Source organism: Canis lupus, chromosome 1 (assembly GCF_003254725.2).
Source record: "Canis lupus dingo isolate Sandy chromosome 1, ASM325472v2, whole genome shotgun sequence".
Lineage (NCBI taxonomy): Eukaryota > Metazoa > Chordata > Mammalia > Carnivora > Canidae > Canis > Canis lupus.
In genome coordinates, this window is record NC_064243.1 from 44,997,683 (window position 1) to 45,024,830 (window position 27,148).

The window sequence follows — 27,148 nt, forward strand, 5'->3', positions numbered from 1 at the left end:
AGCTAAAAGATAATACCCACTCACAATCCAATACAGTTCCTATTTAGTGGAGGGCCCTGAAAGACTCAGTGTGAAAATGGCTATTTCAGCAATGTGTCCTGCCTCTCTGGGAAACCTCCTGTACTCTTCTCTACAAATCTTCTCTACTCCTGCCCCTAAAAAGCACTTTTCAGAATTACTCTGAATGACGGAGACCATTTTCTCTAGAAATACAGGAAAGCTGCTTGGTAACTAGGGTAACAGATACAAAAATGTTTTTTAACTTATAAGTGAAAGCTTATTTAACAATTGCAACCATCATTTTTCCTTCCCTGAATTTAACTCTATTAAAGGATTTCCTTACAAAAAAGGTATCAGTACACAGGCACTAGATGCACTTAGAAATTCCATTTTAATGTTGTCAGCCCCTTTCCAAACTCAGTCTACTGGTATACCAAAACGACCTACTAAAGCTTCAAATTAAAGGATTTATAAAGAATTTAAATATTTGCCTCTCAAATCCTAGTATCAATGCTGTACCAAGATTATGTTTCTCAACACTAGCAGCCGTGGCTACAAAAGGCTGCAGGCAGCAGTTCCATTTTCCAGGCCAGTGTGTCTAGGGCATGACTAGTTAAGAGCTCAGAGCAGCACTCTGGACTCATAAGAGACCTGGGATGAGAAGCTATTAAATCTCCAGTCTTAGATATTGCCAACTCAGATCTCAAATCAACGTAGAAATAGAGATGGGCAGAATTTCAACCTAGTTCCTGAAAGCAGAATTTCTGTCTTAAGTTCCTGATGGATAATCATAATATGCCAAAGAGCTAAATAACCACCTTCGTGAAAAGACACAGAAAAAATAGGAGCCATTACCTAAGAAAGGGTCTTCAACACTTCCTCTGGCATTCAAAACCATTAAAGGACAACCCAATAGGAGGAAAATTGATTAGGAAACCACAGTTTATAATTAGCTGAGCTAGAACCATAACTAGGAGAGGACAGATTAGGGTGAGAAAGAATAACAATAGGGAATAATTGAAAAGCTTTCAAAAGCAAGAAGAGAAGGATTCAAAGCTCAAGGTGGCACCGTCTCAGACTCATGTAGATGGGAATGGGAAGGGTATGGCTGGATCTGAGGTGTCCGGCATCACCTGAGGTTTGGGAGTGTCCCATTCAGCATCAGGTGAAAATGACAGAGCAAGGTGAACACACTCACTGGGGGATGCCTGGGTCCTGCACCCACCAGTGTCTGACTCTTCAGGTACCCACACCGAGCTAACGACAGCTTCTACTTACAATTGCCTGATACAACAGATAACAGAGTGCCAAGTCACCAATGCCTGGGATATTCTAATTATGTATTTTGTAGAAAAACATTTACACTTATGAATGTATGTCAAATTTCCTATAACTGGTTTATTCTGCCTATAATCTTTGTCCCAAGCCCAAATTAAGGACAGAATTTCAGTCCTAAAACCTTAAAATGCAGACACTTGAATAGCATTCCAGGTGTTCCAAACCAGTATATTCAACATAGGCTGACACACTGTTCATACCCACACACATCTCTTTGAAGTTTAGAATTTGTATTTTCTATAGCAATATTAATTTCTCCAAAAGTGCTATACCCCACCTTTTATTTCTCCTATACATTTTGGAATGGTTTTTCTCTCACTTTCCTCCTTGGAATCACAAAACCGTCACAGTACTTGTCCCTCGGAAGGTAAGTATGTAAGAGAACAACAGTGAACTGAGAGCAAGATGAGGAGAGGCCCACATGACGGGGGCAGATGGAAAGAAAGAGTTTTACTGTGTAAATTATGCATGTAGATATATGCATGTCAGTAAATGTATGTATATATGTATATAAATTATGCCTATCAGTAACAAAAACAGCAAGATGAGTCAGGGTTTGTGGTCCCAAAATAGGGAGACAATTTCAGGGAGATGAATGCTTAACTCTAAACAAAGCACAAGAGGGATGAGAATCCAACACCTCTGTTACATTAAACCTGGAGTTCCTGGATGGTCATGGGGAAAACGCCTTTCTAAAACCATGGATTTGGTATTTGTGAAACAGCAGCATCTGGAAGTGTCCTGCTCCTGCTGGAACCACAGGTGGTAGTAGCACACTGGTCAATCAGGAGGCCTGACCTCTGCTTTTGCAGGCCCACAGAGACTCCCAGCACCTCCGAATGATCCATTCCTCACACAGAATTTCAATCTAGGCAAACTCACAAAGCACTCAATAAATATTGCTGCTATGAAAAATATTAAAAGACTCATAAATGAGTGCAGATGTAAATGTATTAACTCATAAGGAGCCATAACTGGCAGAGACTAGGCACAAAGTTGCCTTGTCAGTACCTTTCCTTCCTATAAAAACTACCTATAAATGCAAGCTCCATTATGATTAGAAGATCGTGCAGTGCCACGAAGAGGAACAAGTATATACAGACTGATGGTCGTAATGGTCATGGGCACCAGCCTGAGGGCCCGACTACTCACCGGCACATGCAGTACTAGGTTCTCCTCAACTCTATGCTACAAGCACCCAGACCAATGTTCCTTTTGCTGAGGAAAATATACTCATGCTGTCCTGCTCTTCTTGTTTCTGACTTGAAAGACATTCTTTTTATTTTTTTTTATTTTTTATTAAAAAAATTTTTTTAAAATTTATGATAGTCACATACAGAGAGAGAGAGAGGCAGTGACATAGGCAGAGGGAGAAGCAGGCTCCATGCACCGGGAGCCCGACGTGGGATTCGATCCAGGGTCTCCAGGATCGTGCCCTGGGCCAAAGGCAGGCGCCAAACCGCCGCGCCACCCAAGAATCCCGAAAGACATTCTTTTTAAAAGATGGATTCTATAAGCTACTGGATCGCATCTTCTACACATTTATTTTACTAGTTTAACTCATGGAGGTCTGGGGGCCTCAGAGTCTTCCCTATGTATCACCAGAGATGTAAGAATAAATAAGGGAAATGATTAGAACTGATGCAAGCTTTATAATTTGGAAGATCACAAAGTCCTCATGAACTTATCCAGGGCTCTAGAGTGTGCACTGGGGCTGAGATGCAGGATCCCCATCTGGGTAGGAAAGAAAGTCACAGGGAAGAAAGGTAAAGAGGAACAAGAAAATAGGAGGGTCAGTCCTAAAAGGAGGCATGCTCAGTCCACCATCCCAGTTACTGCCACTAAATGAAGATGTTTTTAAAAAAGGTCCTGCTCTTCGAAACGATGTGCAAAGAGGATGCAATAGTAAGGCCGAACAAATACACATTTACACTACCTGTGAGACTGAAAAAATCTGATCTGTATATGTCATCACTCATCACAAAATCCAAAGATAGTCTTAATATTCTAAAATAATGTGAGGAAGACACAAAACAAGTCCTTAAGATCCTTTCTCATAAAGATAAAAAAAAAGGACAAACAAAATGTAAAAATAAGGTAACATAATAAACTAATGTAACTGCAACTTATATATAGTCTCCCGTTATCGATGGTTTGCTTTCCATGCCTGCAGTTACTGGTGGTCAACCACAGTCTGCAGGCAGATGATTCTCCTTCTGATATACTGTCAGAAGGTCACCAGTAGCTTAACGCTGTGTCACAGCACCTACGTCACTCCCCTCCCTTCACTTTACCTAGGCATTTTATCCTCTCTCCTCATCATAAGAGTACAGTAAGATATTAAGACCACACATAGCTCTTAGTACAGTATGACTGTTATAAGTATTCTACTTCATCACTAGTTATTGTTCGTCTCTTACTGTACTTGATTTATAAATTAAAGTTTAGGTATGTACACACACACACACACACACATAAAACATGCCATATAGAGGGTTCAGTACTATCTGCAGTTTTAGGTATCCACTTGGGGACTCTGAATGTATCACTTGTGGATTAAGGGTGGGGGGAGTACTCTGCAGAAACATGTACCTGACTTGCTATAAAAATAAACCTAATTAGGATGGCTGCATTAGACATTTGAGAACACACATAAACCAAAGGATATTCTTTTTTCTTTTTTTTTTTCCAGAGAGACAGTGTGAACCCGTGTGCATGGAGGGAGAGGCAGAGGGAAAGGTAGAGAAAATCTTAAGCAGGATCCATGTTCAGCACAAAGCCTGACATGGGGCTCGATCTCACGACTCTGAGATCATGACCTGAGCCAAAACCGAGAGTTGGTCACAATCACCTGAGCCACCCAGGCGCCTCACCTCATCTTCATTTTTAACAAGGTCCTCACTATAACCAACTAATCCATAACCTACTAATTTTAAAATTTAAAGTCTTCAGGCTGGCCTAAAACTTTATTTTAAAACTAACAGGACCATAAAAATGGAGGAAAATAATGAACTGATCATGTTCACAGCTGATATTATTAATTCCATAAGACTGGGTCAGAAGAAAATATTTTAAGATTAAGTCAACCACTTTAAATTTGTGGGACTAGAATAGGTAACTACTTTATCTTACTCTGCACATTCATTGTTTCTAAGCCAAAGAGGAAAGCAAGTAAGAGAAGACATGGCTTTTTAAAAATCAGAACCTCAGCTTTTCACTGGAATTAAGTGGGGAGCATTTTAAACATACAGAGAGTAGGCATCATCCCAGACCAATGACATAAGAGCCATGGGGCTGGGGCCTGGGCCTCGGGCTTTTTTAAAAGCCAGATGATATTTATGTGTGGGTAGGGGTGAGGAATCTATGTCTGGTGAGCAACCTCATATAAAGTATGTATTGTTATGATTTCTAAAATATTCAGTTAAATTATTAGGTCTTTCAGAGAAAAGAGAAAAGCTTGTCTGAGTTTCAGATTATCATTACTCAGAAAAACACATTAAGGAAATCACATGTAATTTTTTCTTAAAAATAGCTACATGAAACATTTTAAAGAAAATAGATGGACTGCTGAGTCACTGACCAGGTACTCCGCAGGGTCTGGCATGGACTCTACATGAGTAAGAAGTGTTTTACTATAAAGCCATGGAGATGTCAGGGTTATGTTTTTTGCAGTTATCCAGACTACCACAGAAAGAAATGACTCGTTATAATGAGACTTAGAAATACATTCGTTTTGGGGCACCTGGGTGGCTCAGCCTGGTAAGTGTTTGACTTGATTTTGGCTCAGGTTGTGATCTCAGGGTTGTGAGGTCATGCCCTGCATTGGGCTCCACACTGGGCATGGAGTCTGCTTAAGATTCTCTCTCCCTCTCCTGCTTGTGAAGGAAGGAAAGAAAAAAGGAAGGAAGGAAGCGAAGGAGATAGGGAGAGAAAGGAGAGAGGGAGGGAAAAAAAGAAAAAAGAAAAGAAAAGGAAATGAAAAGAAAAGGAAAAGAGAGGAGAAGAAAAGAAGAAAAGAAGAGAAAAGAAGAGAAGAGAAAAGAAAAGAAAAGAGAAAGAAAAGAAAAGAAAAGAAAAGAAAGAAAAGAAAAGAAAAGAAAAGAAAAGAAAAGAAAAGAAAAGAAAAGAAAAGAAAAGAAAAGAAAGAAAAGAAAAGAAAAAAACATTCTAAGTAGAGGCAGGGAAGTGCTAGGAATGTATAAGGGCTTCAAAAATCACAATATCCTGGGCCTGAAATCCCATACCTGCTACTTGCTCATTTTATAACCTTAGTCAAGTTACTTTACTTCTCTGGAGTTCCAGTTTTCTCATGTGTAAAATGAGGATTCCTATTATTTCACAGGCTTGAGAATCAAGTAGCATAGTGCCTCAAACGGTACCCAGCATGCAAGACGCAGTTTTATAAATAGTAGATATTATTATTAGGCCAAAAGGACAAAACTAAAGAGTCAAAATTACCTAAAATTACAGTCTCTTTTAGGAAGGGCAAAATTATATTTTTAATCATATAAAGTTAATGTATAGTTTATTTAATGTTATGCTCAAAATCAGTTTGATTTGCTCAAAATCAAAATTTGATATGCTCAAAATCAGTTTCTAAATTCATTCACCAAAGATCTGTTGTACCTCTACAATGTGCCAGACACCATTCCTGGCACGGGAGACTCAGCAACAAACAAGTCATATGGGAGTCTTTGCCCTTGTGAGGTTCTTTAGCCAGAGAGTTAGCAGTAGCGGGGCTCCAGGGCGGTAGGGATTGTGAAATCAAAGGATGAGTTTGACCTGAATGGGACATGGGGAAAATGAGAACAGGTGTGGGGAAGGTCAGGAGCTGGGCTTTGTCCAGGACAGTCCACCGCGTCCATCAGTAATGCCGCATGGGCTGCTGCATGGATAGAGAACTAGAATGTGCAGGTGAGAGGGCCCAGGAAGAGGCAGGAACTAAGGTTAGGGGGAGACTTACCTATGAAAAAGTCTCTCGACTTAAAAGATTTAATCTTGTTTAATGTTCACAGTGGAAGTAGATGAGGTCACTGAATTGTATTTCTCTATCAACCTCTACTTTTCCATCTCCTTTTTTTTATACAAGGAATTCTACCTTTATTAAACGTCTGTAATTTATGAAAGTTATTTGCATTTCAGAAGTTTGCTTTCCTAGAAGAAGCTAATATCTTATTGGATAAGTGTTCCCCGTCAAGGCAGAAGAATGATAAAAAAATGTGATGGAAATAGAAATAAGGCCTTCTTACCCTGGAGGCCAGAGCTGGGAGCAGGTTGGCCTCTCCACCTGCCATCAGGAAGCCTCACCACAGGTGAATCTGTACTGACAACCATGGCAGAGAGCAAAGCGAGGCAAAGCACTAAAGGGATCTGGCAGGTTTCTTCCGCTACAGCAAAAATAACAATGCTGTTACTGTTCGTGCCTGAAATTCAACTCTACTTTGTCCAGTATTTACACAAAGAATTGCTTAAATATTTCCATGAAACAGAAGAAAGTAAGCTCATATATTAAAATTACACCACTATGGCTAAAAATCCACAGACATTATTTTTCTAAGAAAAGAAAATATATCACTAACTGCCAGACTTAGAAAAGATGAAAACAAAGCACCAAAACATCTAGAGAAATCCAGATAATTGAAATGTGCATTCTATTCACTGTTTTTAAAGAAATGGCTATATTTGGAAAATTTGAAAAAACCAATCATAAAATTACCTTCTTTCTCTACAGTGGCTATGAATTTATAGCTTGTAGAATTAAAATTAGTGAAGAAAAATAAAATGCGAACCCAAAATAGACAGACGTGAAATATATCTGTATCACTATTCATGGTAGTAGGACCTCAATATTTGATTTGTTTCATTTTATATGCTCCCTCACATCACTTTGGTGTAATTTCTTTCTTTCTTTTTTTTCTTTTTGGTGTAATTTCTTTACAATATTTTCTAGAAGGTCTAATTTATTAAATTATACTTCAGAAACTTTTCTCAGTGGAAAGAATAACAGAAAAAGATTCAGGACACCCCTCCAAAAAATACCTATTGGTTTAATGGTCGGATTCTAGTCAATAGTTGTTGCTGTGGAGTTTTTGTTTTTCTTTTATTAAAAAAAAATTGTTTTTAATTGTCTTTTGAATGTTTTTTTTGAAAGTTACCAATTTTATGACTTGATTTCAGGCAAGTTACAAGCACTCGAATAAAGAGATAGCCTCAACTATCATTTGCAAAGCACAATCTAGTTAAAAATAATTTCAGACCATATTCTTTAATTGGGGACATAAAATAACAAATGAGATCTTCCAACACAGATAAAAATTCAAAAATAAATTATAACTGTGGGCTAAAACATAATATTAAAGGAAAAGAAAGCCTTTTTGTCAGCACCCAAATAATTCCTCCTCTGTATACAATGACACAAAAGCATTTTCAGCTTTCAGGTTTCGACAAATCCTGTTGTAACAACAACTCCCTCCCTTCCCCGCCTCTCCTTTCTTAATTCTCCCACAGCTCAAAAAATGAGATGGAGAACCTGGTATTTATCTTCTAGCACCATCAGCAATTTCTACCTCCAATTTCCATGGTGCTCTTTATCTGCAAGTTTACTTGTTGGAGCTTTGTCACTAATACTCAGAAGCTGTGAGATGAGCCTCATGTGTGTAGCTTCTCCTCATCATACAGCTAATTTGAAGACAACTGACAGAAGGGAGTTAAGACACTGAAGGCTACTGGCAAAAAGGTATGGAAAATGAGAAGCTTCTATAACGCTCAGAAACATAGAGACCTTTAAGGATTCATTTAGCTTGAATTAGAAGCTGTAAATCTGTTTTTTAAATTTTTGTTATAAATAAATCTTGTCTGCAAAACTGACTTTACGTTTTAATGAAATCCATTCCAGACTTTCTGTTGGCAAATAGTTAAAAAAATTAACATTCATAGTTCTGTTCTGTGTGCAGTCAGTATGTTTTAAAACTATAAGAGACTTCTCTATTTGGAACTAAGTTTTTACCTGTGACCCCATTGCTTCTGCTTACTTTCAGAGCATTTCACCACCACCACCACCAGCGAAACAAAGTATGCTTTTATTCTGCATCAGATAGAAATTGAGAGAACAGGCCACAAACTGTATCATACTTGTGGCTGGAAAGGAAAAAAAAAGACTTCATAACAATAGCTAAGATGCCAGTATATTTTTACAAAGGAACAGAATAGTGACTTTCATTGTGGAGGACAAATTCTTTCTGCATAAGTTCTCTGTGCAGAAGAAAGCATTTAAAATCCAATATTCAACAGTAAGCGAGCACTATGCGAACTGAATGCAATGTCATATTGTTTACGCTGATTTTGGCTGTCTGTAATTTATCACTGCCAGTACTTGTTAATTAAGATGAACAAGCTGTCTGCAAGCCTGAATTACACTGAAATTTATAAAATGTATTGGTTAATGGGAAGAAAAAGGTTATAATTGGGAAGCTGAGCATAGACTGATCAACACATAAAGGTTACTCAACCACAGTAAGAAAAAAAGAGAAATGAGATGCTCTTAGAGAATGTTAACAGCAATCTCGACGTTGAGGAAACTCTAAGCTGAAAATGGTCTGGGAAGGCAGTAATTTAGTGAACTGGCTGGAGTCTGAAATGTTAAAACCCAAACCTGAAAACAGCTATTACGAAACTATAAGCACGCTTCATTTTTTTCTAGAATCTTTAACTTCTATTTTGGTCTCAGATATGAAAAGAAATTTGGAAAACAGAAAAGAAATGAACTATATGGTTGCACACAAAGCCTAAGTACTCTGATGTGTATATCAATCTGATACTTAAGAATTTAAAATTTCAGGAAAACCTCCCCTAAAATTGTTGCATTTTAAGACTGCAAACAAAAATAGAACAAGGGAATTTAGACAGCCCAGGGTTTTTAACTTCTTAGAGAACCAATGTTTTAACTACGTTAAGTATGTACTTTTAATACAGGCATAGATTAGAATTACTTCAGATATTTTATAGAAGCCAGGCATCAACCTCCTTGCGTGAGTCTATAAGGCTAAGCCATTTGTCCTGTTAATGCCGTCTCAAGTGGGTTCTTTTCTTGGTGGAACAGGGAGTGAATGAAGTTGATAGTTAATGGTGCTTTCTGCCTCCAGATGTAGCATTTTCTCTGCTTCTCGGGGGAGTACACAGAGAGGCTCTCACCAAGGAATACTGGGGTAAAGGTGGGGAGAGGCGGAAGACCAGGGCATTGCTGCTGAGAACCTGTGCGGCACAGGGTGATCTGACCACCTCAGAGTCCTTCCTAATCTGAAAAAATGATGCACAAATTTATATCTACAGTTTCTTTCAGCTCTAAGATTCTATGAAAATAAATCAGCTCAATGAAGAGAGAAATTTCAAACACCATTATCAATTGTCACATGACATGAAACAAATATACCGTGTCAATTATAATTTGTAGAGTACTTTCCATGTGTTAGATATTGTTCAAAGCCCTTAAAATACATTTAACTCTTTGATATGTAAATAATCCTCTCCATTTTTCATAAGAGAATACTAAGGCACAGAGAGGTTCTGGAAAGCTAAGAATTGACCCCAGTGTTCTGGATTCAGAGCCCATACTGCCTTTTGTGAAAATATATGTGAATCGTGGTAGAGCCACTCTAATACATCATTTAAAATTAAAATTAATACAGAAACATAAAAAAGCTGTTATTTCTGTATTTCAGAAACCACTGTATTTCTTTTTAAGGCAGGGTATATTACCAGGTGAAAGCACAGCCAAGCCACAAATTCAGTGCTAAATCTTTGGTCTCTTCTTAAAAAAAAAAAGTTACATTATTTTTTATATCCTTTCATATACAACTAAATGATGTGATTATTTCTGGCATGTACTCTCAAGATTCAATGTCATTACTTCTGAAGCCTTCAGAATAACCGGTTTTACAGCAGACTACACTTCATTTGGGTCAGGGAATGATTTTGGTCCCAACTAGACAGGATCTCACATTCTCACAAGCAAAGGACAGTGGCTTAATTGTTCCAGTTTTGAGTATCTTGTACCTGAAGTGAAACGAGTGTTAACCTAGATAAGGATTTTGCAGAAGGTTATTAACTGGAAATTAGGGATAATCATGCCTATGGCTTTGCCTTCTTTCCACGAATTTCCTTCCCTCCTTAAGTAAGTACTTCACTTGGGTCATGTGTCTGGCTCATGGTGAGTGCTTAATAATTTTTTTAATGAAATCATTTTTTGATGCTTGAAACTTTTCTAATATGTATTTATAAATCATTTTTAAGAAGTGAGCTTAAACACTTTCTAATTAAAATACTCTGTAGGTCATAAGGAAGAAAAGAAAGTGTTAAAAACCTGTAATACTATTAAAATTCTTATTAGATCCTACAGCTGGAATTTGATATGCCAAAATCTCCTAACAAGGCACACTGTCCACACTACAGACAACTTCAGCATAGTTCGAGTTTTAAAAAGAACAAGTGGACAGCTCTTTCCTTTATGCCATGTATCAAGCACCACCCATCCACAAACAGGAGAATGGCAGCCGCAGCCTCTGAGAGCCTGGTGGGAGCTTTTCTCCTAGGCTAGAGTGTCCTCATCTACTCTGGGGTCAATTCAAATGTGTTCTCTGCTCCCACTGTTGGTGGAATTGGAAGCCGTTTTGTTTATGCTTTCTTTCAATCCTGATTTTTGTCTTCTTTCCCTAGCCTTTGTTACTTGGTTCTCTGCTGCACAGATATAGCTATAATTTTGATCAAGGGCCATCATAATCAAATACAGGGTCACCGTGGACAAAGATAAAGGTGACGTCATGGCATCAGCAGGGCTCCAGCTCCTTGCTTTTGTCCTGGCCTTATCTGGAGTCTCTGGAGTGCTCACAGCCACTCTGCTGCCTAATTGGAAGGTGAATGTGGATTCGGGCTCCAACATCATAACAGCCATTGTACAGCTTCAAGGGCTTTGGATGGACTGCACATGGTACAGCACCGGTATGTTCAGCTGTACCCTGAAGTTCTCCATTCTGTCCCTCCCCATCTACGTGCAGGCTGCACGGGCCACCATGGTCCTGGCGTGTGTTCTGTCTGCTTTGGGGATCTGCACTTCTACAGTAGGAATGAAATGCACTCGCTTAGGAGGAGACAGAGAAACAAAGAGTCATGCTTCTTTTGCTGGAGGAGTCTGTCTCATGTCTGCAGGGATCTCTGGTTTGATACCAACAGTGTGGTACACAAAGGAGATCATAGCAGACTTTCTCGATCTGACAGTTCCAGAAAGCAACAAACATGAACCTGGAGGAGCCGTCTATATTGGATTCATTTCAGCCATACTGCTGTTTGTCTCTGGCATGATTTTCTGCACTTCCTGTATTGAAAAGAATCCAGAAGCTTGGCTCTATCCACCCAAGCAGCAACATATCCCCGCCACACAACTAGAGGGCAATTCAGCATACAACCTGAAAGATTATGTGTAAATAACTGTGTAATGCATGTGGAATTTTTAGCTGCCTTCTGTGACTTATGTCTTCTTATTTTAGGGAAAAAATATAAATGAGGTCATTTAAGATGCCGACAAATTATTGTGTACAATTACATATCTGTTTTAAGATTATTTTTCCATTACTATTTTCATGTTTATCTAAGGGTTTATAATTGAGAGAAGTTCTGTTATATTAAAGCAATTAATTGGTGGCTTCCCCCCCCCCTTTTTAAGATAAACTGTTGATGTATCTTCCGAATTGTTACTGAAATGGATTTTATAAAAGAACTAAATTGCCAAGTATAAAAAACATCTTTCTCTGGTGTTGATCTAGGGTGTCATCTGCTTTTGTGGTCTGTCTGCAACACCACAGTGACTTTCTCCTCTTTTCAAGCCCCACTGTTTGAATCTAAGGGAAAGAAGAAATGTCCACCTTTCTTAGATGTTGCCCAAAATAGCCTCCCCAAGTTCCCACCTACTGTGACCTCTCTGCTTCCTTTTTCATTTTAGAAATATCTGTGTCCAGGTGTGGAAGCCAACAACAGGATATTCAAAGATTAGGTAGGCAGAACAAAGGAAAAAGAAATTGCTAAATGCTACCATAACAAAGCAAAACCAAACCAAATGCAAACTGATGCCTCTAGGACTTTAAAACATTAGGTACAAAGTAAGTGAGAATAAACAGTTTGCTTTAGGATGCTCAAGAAGTGCCGTCTTCTGCTGCTAGCAAGAGGATGCTCCAGATTAAGTTCATTGATCCTACAACAATTCAGATCCCTTCACTTCCCTCTCATTTAACCTCTCACGGATTACTATTAGGATGATAAAAGTTACTTTCAAGTTGTCGTTTTTGTTGTCATGTTTGATTCACGTTAACAAAAACACTGCTGTTCTCAAATGAACTGTTTCAATTAGTTACTAGAATTATTTCAAAGTATAAAGAATGTTTTTAAAAATATAAATTATGACACATAATTCAAATATCTTAACAAGAAAACAAAACCTGGATTTTCAAATGTGCAAAGGGGACACTGCACACTGTTGTTTCTAATAATTCATGCAATTTAAACTTAGTCATTGTTCACCATGTACTGGTGAAGGGGGTAAAAAGGACTATTTTCTTTGTGTATTAGCAACTCGGGAAGTGAGAAGAATATCTTTTATATGGGTACATATTTTTCATTTGTGCCTAAGGAAGTAGAGACTAAAATATCTTATACCTACTTTACTTATTCTCTTTTGCAACAATGTCATTAGCTACTAGTAGAATAGCTAGGGATGTCTGGGTGGCTCAGCGGTTAAGCATCTGCCTTAGGCTCAGGAGGTGATTCTGGAGTCCTGGAATCAAGTCCCGCATCGGGCTCCCTGTGCGGAGCCTGCTTCTCCCTCTACCTGTATCTCTGCCTCTCTCCTTCTCTTATGTCCCTCACAAATAAATAAATAAAATCTTAAAAAAAAATAGAATAGCTAAAATGAAGAGGTACTATTTCATATGAGAATTAGGAAAAGACTAAACAAATTTAAATAACTGAAGTGTAGATTCCTTTTGGATGATCAAAATATTTTCTAAATAAATGTCATACTAAAAATAACTGATAAAAATAATATTTTTATGCAAATTAATGGGACAGGATTGCTTTGACACCTATATGGCTCTCTCATTTGGCTTAATGATCCTTGCTTTATATGTAGTTTATGTATCCCACAATCCTATACTAAAAGTTTAGAGTATATATTCTACAAAAATCTATATGTACTTCAAAAAATAATTTTTATTTAGTTCTGGAATGTTTTCTTAAATAGACACAGGAATGTTTTGAACTCCAGAAAAGCAGCCATTTCATATAAATAATGGCCTAATTCTATCCAGACTGGACACAGCATTGAGCAAATGGTTTGAGTCCCTCCATCCCTGTAGGATTCCCCCCTGATGCATGCCTCCACCTGGAATCCTCCTACACTTACCCTCTGCCTGCCCAAGCTATGATTCATCTTTCAGGGTTCATGCGGAGTCTCCTTTGTGAACACAATCCTGACTCCTTGAAGAAGTTTGCTGTTTCCATCTCTTTACTCTCAGAGAATGCTCTATTATAATAAATTAACGGTTTACATGATTGCATTTCCAAGTAGACTATGAGACAAGTGTCTTTTTTTACCTTTGTATTTTCAGTGACTTGCCAAAAGTGTTTACAAGGATATGCCAGTCCTATTTCAGTCCTTTGAATAAGTATACTGACTGGTTTAAAACTCAGGATGGGGCAGCCCAGGTGGCTCAACGGTTTAGTGCTGCCTTCAGCCCAGGACCTGATCCTGGAGTCCTGGGATCGAGTCCCATGTTAGGCTCCCTGCATGGAGCCTGCTTCTCCCTCTGCCTGTGTCTCTGCCTCTCTCTCTCTCTCTCTCTCTGTCTCTCATGAATAAATAAATAAAATCTTTAAAAAAAAATCTCAGGATGACTCTGGGCAGCAGGTACTATTCTTAGTACCTAGGGAAACTGAGGCAGAGACACGTACATTCCCTAGCTTGCCCAAGTTCTTCAGCTAGTTAAGTGGAGAGATGGGATTTAACCTGAGGGAACCTGGCTCTCAAGTCAGACCAGGTAGGGGACAAGGTTACACAGGGCACAAGGCTATACAGTACATATTACTGAATCTAAGTCTTGGTTTGCTCATGTGAAAATGAAAATGAGGATAAAACAGCACCTACTCACAGGCTGTGAGGATTAAAAGAGAGAAAATGCACACAGCATGTGGGAGGAGGGTAAGCACACAATGCCCAGTGGTTCCTGGTCTAATCCAGAGGTTTCCAACTGGGGGTAGGTGGAGCCTGCAGAGGACTCATGGCAGCAACTAGAGACATTTCTCGTTGTCACAACTGGGGTAGTGGTACTGAAATATAGTGGGCAGGGGACAGAAATGATGTTAAATATCCTACAATGCACAGGCCAGCTCAGACAACAAAAAATTTTCTGGTTGAAAACATCAATAGTGATAAGGTTGAAAAACCCTGGTCTAATTTATCTGAATATATTTAAACATTTTTTTTTTTTTAAATAAGAAGTTACCAAAACCAACCCAAAGGAAGAAAACACCAGAAAGCCCCAAAATATCATGCTTATTTTACTTTACTTAGGGAGCAGATATGTGTGTATATGTATATATACACACATAAATATATATATTTATGTATATATCTGACAGAAAGAATCAGCAAAAAGGTAGACAATGAGCTAAGTCAGGAAAACTGGGTACCCTAAGAGTGGATAGATTTAAGAGAAATGTAAGTGATGTCAGAAAGTGGTAACTAGTGGACTCGTTGTGTGAGTAAACGTGAAGGGAGTGCCCTCAGAAGTCCTCCCAGTGATGCCTGCCCAACATGGACAGGGGAGGAGTTAATCAGTCAGCACATGACATACACATGTGTAGGAGCAGCCTGGGGTATGTAGACAGAACTTCAATTCTAGATTCAATGTTTTCTCATTACATTCCTTTTATTACCATATTTTTAGCTCCATAGCTTCGGCATAAATTAACTTTACTGACTTTTGAGGATTTGTATCCTAGCCTATAATCTTGCAGAATCTGTTGCATATCTCTTCATTATTTCCAATGACTTTTTTATCCACTTAATTGTACTTTATACATATATAAAAGTATCACCTCCTTGGATTTATAGTATTTCTTGTTTATTTTATTCTGCAGTAGTTATTAAAACATAACTACATACTACGATAAATTTTAATAGTAAATACCCTGTTTCTATTCAACACTTACTTGATTTTTAAGGAAGACTCTGGTACTTTTCTACTTATAAAATTGGTTTTAGTTTACACATTTATTTTTATTTTAGACTCATCTACTTTCAAAAAGAATTTAGGCTACTTACAATAAAATTCCTGGCATAGTAAGTGCAAAGACAACCATAAGAATGAAAGACTAAAGTTACAAAGAGAAGGAAGAGAGAAAAAATGCAATTAAATAATCCTTGTTGAAGTTACTAAAGGAATTAAATATGAAACTCAAGTCTAGAACTTCCAGGCAGCCAAAGCACAGGTCACACAAAGAATCTGACAGCTCTGTCTATGGGCAGACACCCAAGAGGCTGCTGTAGTGCCTTGCCCAAACTCTCACTGGGCTGTGCATCCATCCCCTAGCTGCTGTGAGTGCAAGGTGCTAATGGCTCACAGATCTGGATTTGCCTCCCTTGGTAGGTTAGGGCACCGCTGCTCCTAGGAGGTGGCCATGAGCCAAGGGCTGCTCCCCTGACTGACTCTGTGGGATAATTTGTGCCCCAGAGCTCCCCTTCTCCCCGCCACCCTTTGATCTGGTGGGACCAGGCTGAAGCTAGTCTCTAGGCAGAAAAATATCCCTGCTTAGCTTTTCCCCCCTTCCTTTAATCTGTTTCCCATACTACTTTTTTTTTTTTTTTTTTTTAAAGATTTATTTGACAGAGAGAGAGAACATGTGTGCACAAGCAGGGGAGTGGCAGGGAGAGGGAGAGGGAGAAGCAGGCTCCCTGCTGAACAGGGAGTCTAATCCAGGGCTGGATCCCAGGATCCTGAAATCATGACCTGAGCCGAAGGCAGACACTTAACTGGCTGAGCTACCTAGGCACTCCCTCCTTACCCCAACTACTCTTCTGAGAGTAGTTTCCTAAAAATTCATACCTCAATCTCTGATTCCACAAAACCAGACCTAACACAGAAGAGTATTAGCTAAGCAGAAGAACTTAAGTCTTCTGACCTTATGGCCAAAGGATTCTCAAATACAAGATAACATACAACAAAAATATGAACCTTAATATCAGATTTTGAAAAACACAAAGGCACGAAAAATAGTTTTCTTATGTGGATCCACCCATTTTACTAAGATCAAGATTATTTCACATAGAAGTCAAGGCCTTAGAGCACCTAGGTGGATCAATGGTTGAGCATCTGCCTTCAGTACAGGTCGTGATCCCAGGGTTCTGGGATCGAATCCCGTATCAGACTCCCCACAGGAAGACTGCTTCTCCCTCTGCCTATATCTCTGTGTCTCTGTGCCTCTCATGAATAAATCAATAAAATCTTAAAAAGAAAATTAAAAAAAAAGAAGTCAAGGCCTCGATAGCTGTCAGCAAGGATAGTTAAAAGCTTCTGAAATGTGATCCTCAAAGGTCAGGCATGGATGCCTCAAGTCCTGACCTTTTCTTTATAATGTCATGGGTGTGTCATCAATTCATCTAAAATTGTACTGACGATATGCTTTAAATCTGTACCATGTTTATGGATGACTTGTTGCATATGCAGTACTCTTAATACATAAAATTAGATATAAACTATATAAAGGTCTTAAAAAATAAAATCTATACAGCTATTTCAGAATATACCAACTTAGTCCATAAAATATTTGCTTATAATCATAACTACCACATTCCACTGACCACCTCCAAATGCGAGATACTCACATTACTTCACACAGATTATCTCTATTTCTCAAAACAATCCTTCAAGGATGACATTATTGTATCAACTTGGGATAGGTTCAGTCTATTAACCTGACCAAGTTCTAATAACTAAGAACATTCGAATTCCAGTAGATCTAGCTTCCTTTGAAATACTTCTAGTTTTTCTACTAAAGTATGCTGCTTCTATTATGCTAATCAAAAGAGCCAGTTGAAATTCTCATTTTAAAGTGACTTCCCTACTACGTCTGAGTATAGTGGTTAGACCTAAAGCCTATCCATTCTGGTGGAAGTATGTTAAATATTTATTTTATTTGAGAGAGAGAGACAAAGAGTGTGAGGTGGGGAGTGGCAGAGGGAGAGAGAGTTTCAGAGCCCAATGTGGGGCTCAATCTCACAACCCTGAGATAATGACCCTGAGAGCATGACCTGAGCCCAAGCCAAGTTGGATGCTTAACCAGCTGAGCTACCCAGACACCCCTGTTGGAAGTGTGTTAGGTTATGAGCCCCATGACCATAATTTTTAAAGAAAAAAATGACACAGAATTTTGAGGTTTTAGCTAATAGCTTAGTAGTTCTCAAACATGACTAATGTGAAGATCAGCTTAAAAAATTACTGCAGAATCCCAGAAATATGTGGATTCTCAGGGGTATAAACATGTCAGCTTGAAACAAGTTTTATTTTTCATGGAAGGATTTTTTAGTCATGAATATGCACTGCAAAAGAAATATTTTGTCTTGTCATTGGTAAAATCATTTTATTAACTCAAAAGTGAAAAGGAAATACACAATTTTAAAATTCTAACTTAAATTCTATATACTACAAACTCTAGGAGATTAAGACACATAGAGTAAGCCAATTAGTCTAATTTTATGACTCTAAGAGGTTGCATTTTCCGTAGATAGAAAAGAATTTGGGGTTCAAATTTTGGGGACAGTACTAGAGAAGTTAATGAAAGTAACAAGTTAAGTAATAATTTAGGTCAAGTAGCCAAAACAGGATTGTTACAGTTTCCTGGAAGTAAAAGTTCTGTTATTAAAGCTTGATTGTAAGTTAGTCTAAAGACCAATAAACAGTGGATTACAGATTCTCATAGGAAAAAAATCCAAGGTGGTTATAAATAAGTTCTTCTTGAAATACCACAAAAGTTCTCATATCTAATTCTCAGGGTTGGTTGAGAATACTGAATTTTAGTAAATTTTTTTCAGTATTGATAGAGAATTAACCTCCTTCTCTCAATTCCCCAACGAACCTGCCTGTACTTCTATTTTAGCACTTAGCATATTCTACTTGTGTTGTAGTTAGCTGTGTTTATAACTTTCTCTTCTTGTGTATAGAAAGGTTTAGCCAAAGGGACAGCCTTATATTGTTATTTTATATTCTCTATAAAATTCTTCCCCTTTCTTACTTAAGAAAATAAAAATTTAAAAAATTTGCTCAATACAACTATCAGTCAAATATTTTCTGGCTTTCCTCAGAGTATTCCTGCTCTGCTCTATAATGGTAAAACTACTTCAGAGCAGCAGAGAATTCTTTTATGTATTTTTATTTATTTTTTAAAAGATTTTATTTATTTATTCATGAGAGCCACAGAGAGAGAGGCAGAGACACAGGCAGAGGAAGAAGCAGGCTTCCTGCAAGGAGCCCAGTGTGGGACTCGATCCTGGATCCTGGGATTATGCCCTGAGCTGAAGGCAGACACCCAACCGCTGAGCCACTCAGGTGTCCCGAGAATTCTTTTAGAACCAATATTTAATCATTTGATTTACTGTTTTGCTTTATCATAATTCATTCTTTCTCCTCCTTGACAACTGCTTTACTAGATTACAAATAAACTCCCTGCATGTAATATTTATAATATGATGAAAAGCATATAAACAAAATTGCTGTGAATGTTTAATTTGCCAAAAAGCAAACATCCCTCAATAAAGTGAACCAAAAATACGGCTAGTTTTTTTCTAAATATTTTCATAGGGCCTTAATCCTAAAGGAAGAAACATTTAATCAACTAACTACATGTGTATCTTCCCCAAGATCAAAGACAAGGTTGGTAACAACCTCTAAACACAATCAAATGCCCTCAACTATAATGAAATCAATGAAAAACAGTCCATTAAAAATAGTCTAAAATCCTCTTTAAGAAGTCTTTGGTAAAATTTAAACAGCTTAAAGACTCTGGGTTAGGGATCCCTGGGTGGCGCAGCAGTTTAGTGCCTGCCTTTGGCCCAGGGCGCGATCCTGGAGACTCAGGATCGGATCCCACGTCGGGCTCCCGGTGCATGGAGCCTGCTTCTCCCTCTGCCTATGTCTCTGCCTCTCTCTCTCTCTCTCTCTCTGTGACTATCATAAATAAATAAAAATTAGAAAAAAAAAAAGACTCTGGGGTTATGGTAATAACCCTAACTATAAATGCCTAAAAGTAAAGATCTTGGTTTCTGATATATTTGGATCTGACACTATTCAAAATGCTATATACACACACACGTGCGTTATAAGAAGAAAGAAAACTATATGGTTGACTGATTTTCTTCATTACAATGGCCACCTGTTCTAGGACAGAAAATACCTGAAAGCACAAATATGTTAAATCTGATGATGACCTAAAAGATATCTCCAGTCACCGAATTCTGTCTAGGATCTAATAGGATCTATTATTTTGGAAGAAGTCATTTATAATGTCTGAGACCTTGAAATACTAAAGGTAGGTGGTACTGAGAATGAGTTCTCTGAGCCAGACTTAGAAAAAGTTGAAAACACTCTGTTCTGTAAGTGGAAGATGAACTGAATTCCTTCAGTCACCCAAAAGCTCAGCTAGATGTGGTAGACAACATGGCAGAGGTAATGGAAGGTGGTAGCAGATGGGGACTTCCCAGACCGTGCTTTAAGATGTACATATAGGTCTAACTTTATTGTTTGGGGCCCCATTCTAAATATATAATCTATATCTAAATCTAAATAATACAATTTTTTTACATACTATCTACTTTCCTTAATATATCTCAAATGACATAAGGGAAACTTTACAAGAGTTTCACCAAGCAAGGAGAAATCTGTTCCTCATCAGTTATAAACTCCCTGAAGGCAGACTCCATGTCTGACTGGGATGACCCCCAACTTCCCCACCTTACCCCATCAGCCACCCCGCCTAGCTTTGCCTACCCTGGGCCTTTACATGCCGTAGCTGCTCAATACACATTTGACAAAAAAGATGGAATTTTATAATACATGTCCTGTAGTGACTCATCCAGTAGTAGTAGTTTTACTAAAATAGACACCACTTTTATTTTGGGCAGAGAAACTTTGTAATTAACATGCTTCTGTAATTAGCACATAATATTAACAACCTAGTTTAATATCCAATTATTTTCCACAGATGATTAATCACAAGTAACACTGCCAAAATAGGGTCTTTCAAAAAAGTGGAAAAAGGAGGACAGGAAGAAGACAGTAGAGGAGGAAGATCCTGAGCTCACCTCATTCCATGGACACAGGAAGATAATAGCTACATCAGTGCAACTAACTCTAGAAATGACCAGAAAACCAGCAGAACAGAGCTTCCAGTGAATCACAGACAGGATGCAACACTGGAAAGGGAGGGAGGATCAGAGATACAGCTGGGAACCAAATCCCGAGGGAGACTAACCACAACGAGAGGGACAACACAAGCACAGAGAAGCCAGAGGATCAGACCAGACACCAGGCACCCCAGGCACTGGGAAGCCAAGTACCTATTGTATCTGGCTTTGAAAACTAGTGAGGCTTAATTTAGGGTACTTTAAAAATCAGTGGGAAAAAATAAAAAATAAAAATAAATAAAAATCAGTGGGATTAACTTCAGGAAAGTAAGAGGGCATAAGAAACGAAGTACCCACTCTTAAAAAGCCAGTGTAATAAATAACTCCACCCAAAACACAGCACAAAACCAGCAATTTGAAAAGTGCCTATGGTACACATGAAGGAGACTTACTTACTAATCTCAAAATGTTCACAAGTGGGACAAGGATCTTCAGAAGACTCTCTGAGAACAAAAGTGCTGGCAGACAACACTTCTCTTTCTCTCTCTCAGCCTAGATAGCTGGCCATTTGTGGAAAACAGCATTGATACTGTTCACCTGTCTAGCTAGCATTGCATGCTTCTCCCCCCTGTTCATCTGGCAGACTGGCCCCATCTAACCTGGCTGCCCTGGCAGTCATCCCTCCCAAGTGACTCTTGCCCTATGACACACAGCAAACAGCCCTGGCAGGTAGTGGGACCACTCCACACTGACTTCTGCCCTGGCAGAGGGAGAGATAACCCCACACAGCATTATGTCCAGTTCTAGTAGTTGAGACTTTTAGCTGGCTACATAGGGACAAAGTCCTACCACTCAGCATGCCCACAGCTGTGGCAGAGGCTGACTGCAAATGCCTAGTATGACTACTGATCTTGCCCACCTACAAGCCCATGTAGTCTTCAGAGAGACCCCTTGACAATGCAAGGACTGAACCCCATCCAGTGCACCCACAGCATGCAAAGTGGATCACTACAGCTGACTGGGCTGAAGACAGACATGGCTCAGCCACAACAGCATGGCATATGCAGTCCATACAGGAAACCTCCCTCGAGCACCTGCTCTAGTGACCAGGAGGCACCATATGACTTCTACACAAGGCCATTATTCTTAAGACCATGAGATTTGACTGACCTCCCTAATCCACAGAAACAAAGAGAAAACTAGACAAAAATGAAGAGACAGGAATATGTCTCAAATGAAAGAATGGACAAAAATCACAGCAGAAGAGCTAAACAAAATGAAGATAAGTAGAATGCCTGATAAAAAATAAAAGGAATGGTCATAAAGATATTGGACTTGAGAAAAGAATGGATGAACCCAGTCAGAACTGCAGCAAAGAAAGATAAAATATAAAGCAGAACCAGTCAGAGATGGAGAACTCAATAACTGAAAATAAAAAGACACAATAGAGGGAATCAACAGCAGATTTCAGAGAGAATTATAGATTGGTGATCTGGAAGACAGAGTAATGGAAAGCACTACGCTGAACAGCAAAAAGAAAGGATAAAAAATGAGAATAGGTATTACATCAAGTGTAATAATATTTGCATTATATGGATCCTATGGAGAAAATATAAAAAGGAAGAAAATTTGTGAAAAAATAATAGCTGAAACCTTACTTAATCTGGGAAGAGAGACATCTAAATCCAGAAAGCACAGAAAGCTCCTAATAAGATTAACCCAAGGAGATCCACACCAAGGCATATAATAATTAAAGTGTAAAAAAATAATAATAATAAGAGAATGTTAAAAGCACAAAAAAGAAACAGTTACATACAAGGGAAACCCCAAAAGCCTATCAGCTGATTTTTCAGCAAAAACTTTGTAGGCCAGAGGGAGTAGCAAGATATATTCAAAGTGCTGAAAATGGAAGAACAATTGCAATCAGGACTACTCTATCCAGAAGGGTTACTATTCAGAACTGAAGGTGAGATAAAGAGTTTCCTAGACAAACAAATGCTAAAGAAGATCATTACCACCGAAACAGACTTACAAGAGTGTTAAAGTGACTTGAGTGGAAAGAAAAGGTCATAACTAGAAGAAAATTATGAAAGGAAAAAAATTCCCAGATAAAAGCAAACTTCTAATAAATCCAGTAGATTAAATCACTTATTAATAAAGCCAGTATGGAGGTTAAAACATAAAAGTAGTTAAAAAAAAACCCACAAAAGTAGTAAAATCAATTATATCTACAAAACTCAGCCAAGGGATTTCACTTTTTACAAAATAAAAAGACGCAAAATATTATATCATATACATAAAATACAGAGGGGGGAGTAAAAATTTAGTACTTATAGAATGTTTTCAAACTTAAGCAACCATCAACTTAATACAGACTGCTATACATATAAGATATACATGTCTATTGGTAACCACAAACCAAAAACCTATAAGAGACACAAGAAAAATAAAGCAAAGAAATTCAAGCATAACAATGAAGAAAGCCATCAAACCACGAGAAGAGGGCAATAGAGAATAGAGAACTATGAAAAAAAGCACTAGAAAACAATGAACAAAATGGCAATAAGTACATACCTATCAATAATTACTTTAAATGTATATGGACTAAATCCTCTAATCAAGACATCGGGGGATTGAATGGATTAAAAAAAATCCAACTATATGTTGCCTAAGAGAGACTCACTTCAGATCTAAAGACATATACAGACTACATGTAAAGGGCTATAAAACATATACCATGCAAATGGAAGTGAAAGATAAATGTCTCAGGGTAGGGTAGCAATACTTCTATCAGACAAAAACGACTTTGTAAAACAAAGTTTTTTTCTCTAACAAAAGACAAAGAGGAGCACTACATAATGATAAATGGAAAAATCCAACAAAAGGATTTAGTGATTATAAATAGCCATGCACCCAACATAGGAGCACCCAAATGCATAAAGCAATTATTAACAGACAAAAAGGGAGAAACTGACTATAATACTATAATAGCAAGGGACTTTACCACCTGACTTACATAAATGGATACATCATCCAGAAAGAAAACCAACAAGGAAATTGTGCCTCTGAGTAACACACAGATCAGAGAGCCTTACAGATAGATATATTCCATCCACAAACATTTCATCCCAAAATAGCAAAATACACATTATTTTCAAGTACACATGAAACATTCTTCAAGACAGATCATATGTTGGGCCACAAAAAAAATCTCAATAAATTTAAGACAAATCATAGTGAACATCTTTTCTAACCACAATAGTATAAAACTAGAAGTCAATTATAGTAAAATATGTGGAAAGAACACAAATATATGGAGGCTAAACAACAGGCTATTCAACAATGAGTGAGTTAACCAAGAAATCAAAGAGAAAAAAAATACATGAAACAAATGAGAATGAAAACACATTAGTTCAAAATCTTTGGGATGCAGCAAAAGCAGTACTAAGAGTGGATTATAGCAACATAGGCCTACTTCAAGAAACAAGTAAAATCTCAAAAAACCAAACTAGCCATACAACCTAAAACAGAAAAAGCAGAACAAAGCCCAAAGCTCGCAGAAGGAAGGAAACCGTAAAACTCAGAGCAGAAATGAATAGAGGTTAAAAAAGAAAAACCAACAAAAACAAAAGCTGATTCTTTGAAAAGATAAAATTGATAAACCAGATTCAAGAAAAAAAGGACTCAAAATCAGAAATGGAGGGAAAAAATAATACCACAGAAATATAAAAGATTACAAGAGAATACTGCAAAAAATTATATGCCAACAAACTGGACAACTTAGAAACGGATGAATTCCTAGAAAACATAATCTTCCAAAACTGAATCAGGAAGAAATACAAAAATTCGGACAGACTATTAGTAACACAATCAAATCAGTAATCAAAAAACTCAACAACAACAAAAACAAACAAATAAATAAAATAAAATAAAATAAAATAAAATAAAATAAAATAAAATAAAATAAAATAGAAACCCAACAACAGAAGTCGAGGACAAGATGGCTTTACAAGTAAATTCTACCAAACATTTCAAGGACAGTTAATACTTTCTAAACCATTCCAAAACATAGAAGAGTAATGAAAATTTCCAAATTCATTCTACAAGGGCAACATTACCCTCATACAAAAACCAATCAAAGACACTACAAAAAAAGAAAACTACAGGCTATATCTCTGATGAACAAAGATACAAAAATCCTCACAAAATATAAACAAACCAAACTCAACAATATATTTAAAAACCATTCACCACAATCAAGTAGGATTTATTCCAGAAATGGCAAGGGTAGTTCAATATTTGCAAGTTAGTGTGATACATCACATTAATAGGAGAAAGGATAACCATATGATCATTTCAATATTTGCAGGAAAAGCATTGGACAAAATATATGCATTCATGATAAAAACTCTCAACAAAGTGGTCTTAAAGGAAACATACCTCAACATAATAAAGACTGTATATGAAAAACTTACAGCTAACATCATCCTTGATGGTGAAAACTGAGAGCTTTTCCTCTAAGATCAGAAACAACACAAGAATGCCCACCCTTACCACTTTTATTCAACATAGTACTAGAAGTCCTAGGTACAGCAATCAGACAAGAAATAAAAGACATCCAAATTGGGGATCCCTGGGTGGCTCAGCAGTTTAGTACCTGCCTTTGGCCCAGGGCGTGATCCTGGAGTCCCAGGATCGAGTTCCGGGTCAGGCTCCCTGCATGGAGCCTGCTTCTCTCCCTTTGCCTGTGTCTCTGCCTCTCTCTCTCTCTCTGTGTCTCTCATGAATAAATAAATAAAATCTTAAAAAAAAAAGACATCCAAATTGATGTGAAAAAGTAAAACTGTCACTATTTGCAGATGACATGTTATTATATATGGAAAAACCTAAAGGCTCCACCAAAAGACTATTAGAACTGATAAATAATTCAGTAAAGTAGCAGGATACCAAATTAATATACAGAAATCTATTGTATTGCTTTACACTAATACCAAAGTAGCAGAAAAAAATTAAGAAACCAATCCCATTTATAATTGTACCAGAGAGTATAAAATATCTAGGAATAAATTTAACAAGGAAGTGACCACCTGTATTCTGAAAACTATAAAAGACTGATGAAAGAAATTGAAGATGACACAAATAGAAAGATTCTATGTTCATCGATGGGAAGAACCAACACTGTTAAAAGCCCCATACTACCCAAAGTAATCTACAGATTCAATGCAATCCCTATCAAAATACCAACAGCAAGTTTCATAGAACTAGACTAAATAATATTAAAACCTATATGGAACCACAAAAGACCCCAAATAGCCAACACAATCTTGAGAAAGAAGAACAAAGCTGGAGGTATCACAATCCCAGATTTCAAGACATACTACCAAAACTACAACAATCAAAACAGTAAGGTACTGGCATAAAAAAAGAAACGTAGATCAACAGAACAGAGAACCCAGAAATCCACAAATATACACTCAATTCATCTTTGACAAAGGAGGCAAGAATATACAATGGGGAATAGACTGTCTCTTCAACAAATGGTACTGGAAAAACCAGACAGCTACATGCAGAAGAATTAAACTCAACAACTTTATTTCACCATATGCAAAAATAAACTTAAAATGGATTAAAGACCTAAATGTGAGACCAAAACCATAAAACCCCTAGAAGGTAACATAGGCAGTAATATCTTTAACATTGCCATAGCAACATTTTTCTAGATATGTCTCCAGAGGCAAAGGGAAACAAAAGCAAAAATAAACTATTGGGACTATACCAAAATTAAAAGCTTTTACACAACAAAGGAAACCATCAACAAAACAAAAAGGCAACCTACTGAATTGGGGGAAGGTATTTGCAAATAATATATCTGATAAGGGATTAATATCTAAGTTATATAAAGAACTTACACAACTCAACACCAAAGGAACAATTCAAATAAAAAATTAGCAGAAGTTTTTCAAAGAAAACATACAGATGGCCAAGAGACACATGAAAAGATGCTCAAGATTCCTATTCATCAAGAAAATGCAAATCAAAACCACAATAAGATATTATCTGTCAGAACGGCTAGAACCAAAAAGACATGAAACAACAAATGTTGGTGAGGATGTGGAGAATAAGGAACCCTTATCACTGCTGGTAGAAATGTAAACTGATGCAACCACTGTGGAAAACAGCTTGGGCATTTATCAAAAAATTAAAAATAGGAATACCATACAATCTAGTAATCCCAGTACTGGGTATTTACCCAAAAACACAAAAACACTAATTTGAAAAGATATACGCACCCCTGTTTAGAGCAGCATGATTTGCAACAGCCAAGATATGGAAGCAGTCGAAGTGTCCATGGATAGATAAATGAATAAAGAA

The 27,148-nt window shown here is 37.6% G+C and overlaps 2 protein-coding genes across 2 annotated transcripts in view; one reads left to right on the plus strand and one right to left on the minus strand.

Moving 5' to 3' along the window:
- The window catches only part of TFB1M (transcription factor B1, mitochondrial), a 70,362-nt gene that overhangs the window by 5,838 nt on the left and 37,376 nt on the right, over nucleotides 1-27,148 (minus strand). The gene's annotated exons all lie outside the window — the stretch shown is intronic.
- Nucleotides 7,783-13,947, plus strand: CLDN20 (claudin 20). The gene is made up of 2 exons (XM_025422605.3): nucleotides 7,783-8,074; nucleotides 11,050-13,947. Exon 2 carries the CDS (start codon nucleotides 11,154-11,156, stop codon nucleotides 11,811-11,813), a length of 660 nt encoding a protein of 219 aa, XP_025278390.1. The 5' UTR covers nucleotides 7,783-8,074; nucleotides 11,050-11,153; the 3' UTR covers nucleotides 11,814-13,947.

Bases quoted from the DNA above. Each gene is read 5' to 3' on its own strand.
- CLDN20 (XM_025422605.3), top strand. From the start codon at position 11,154: ATGGCATCAGCAGGGCTCCAGCTCCTTGCTTTTGTCCTGGCCTTATCT.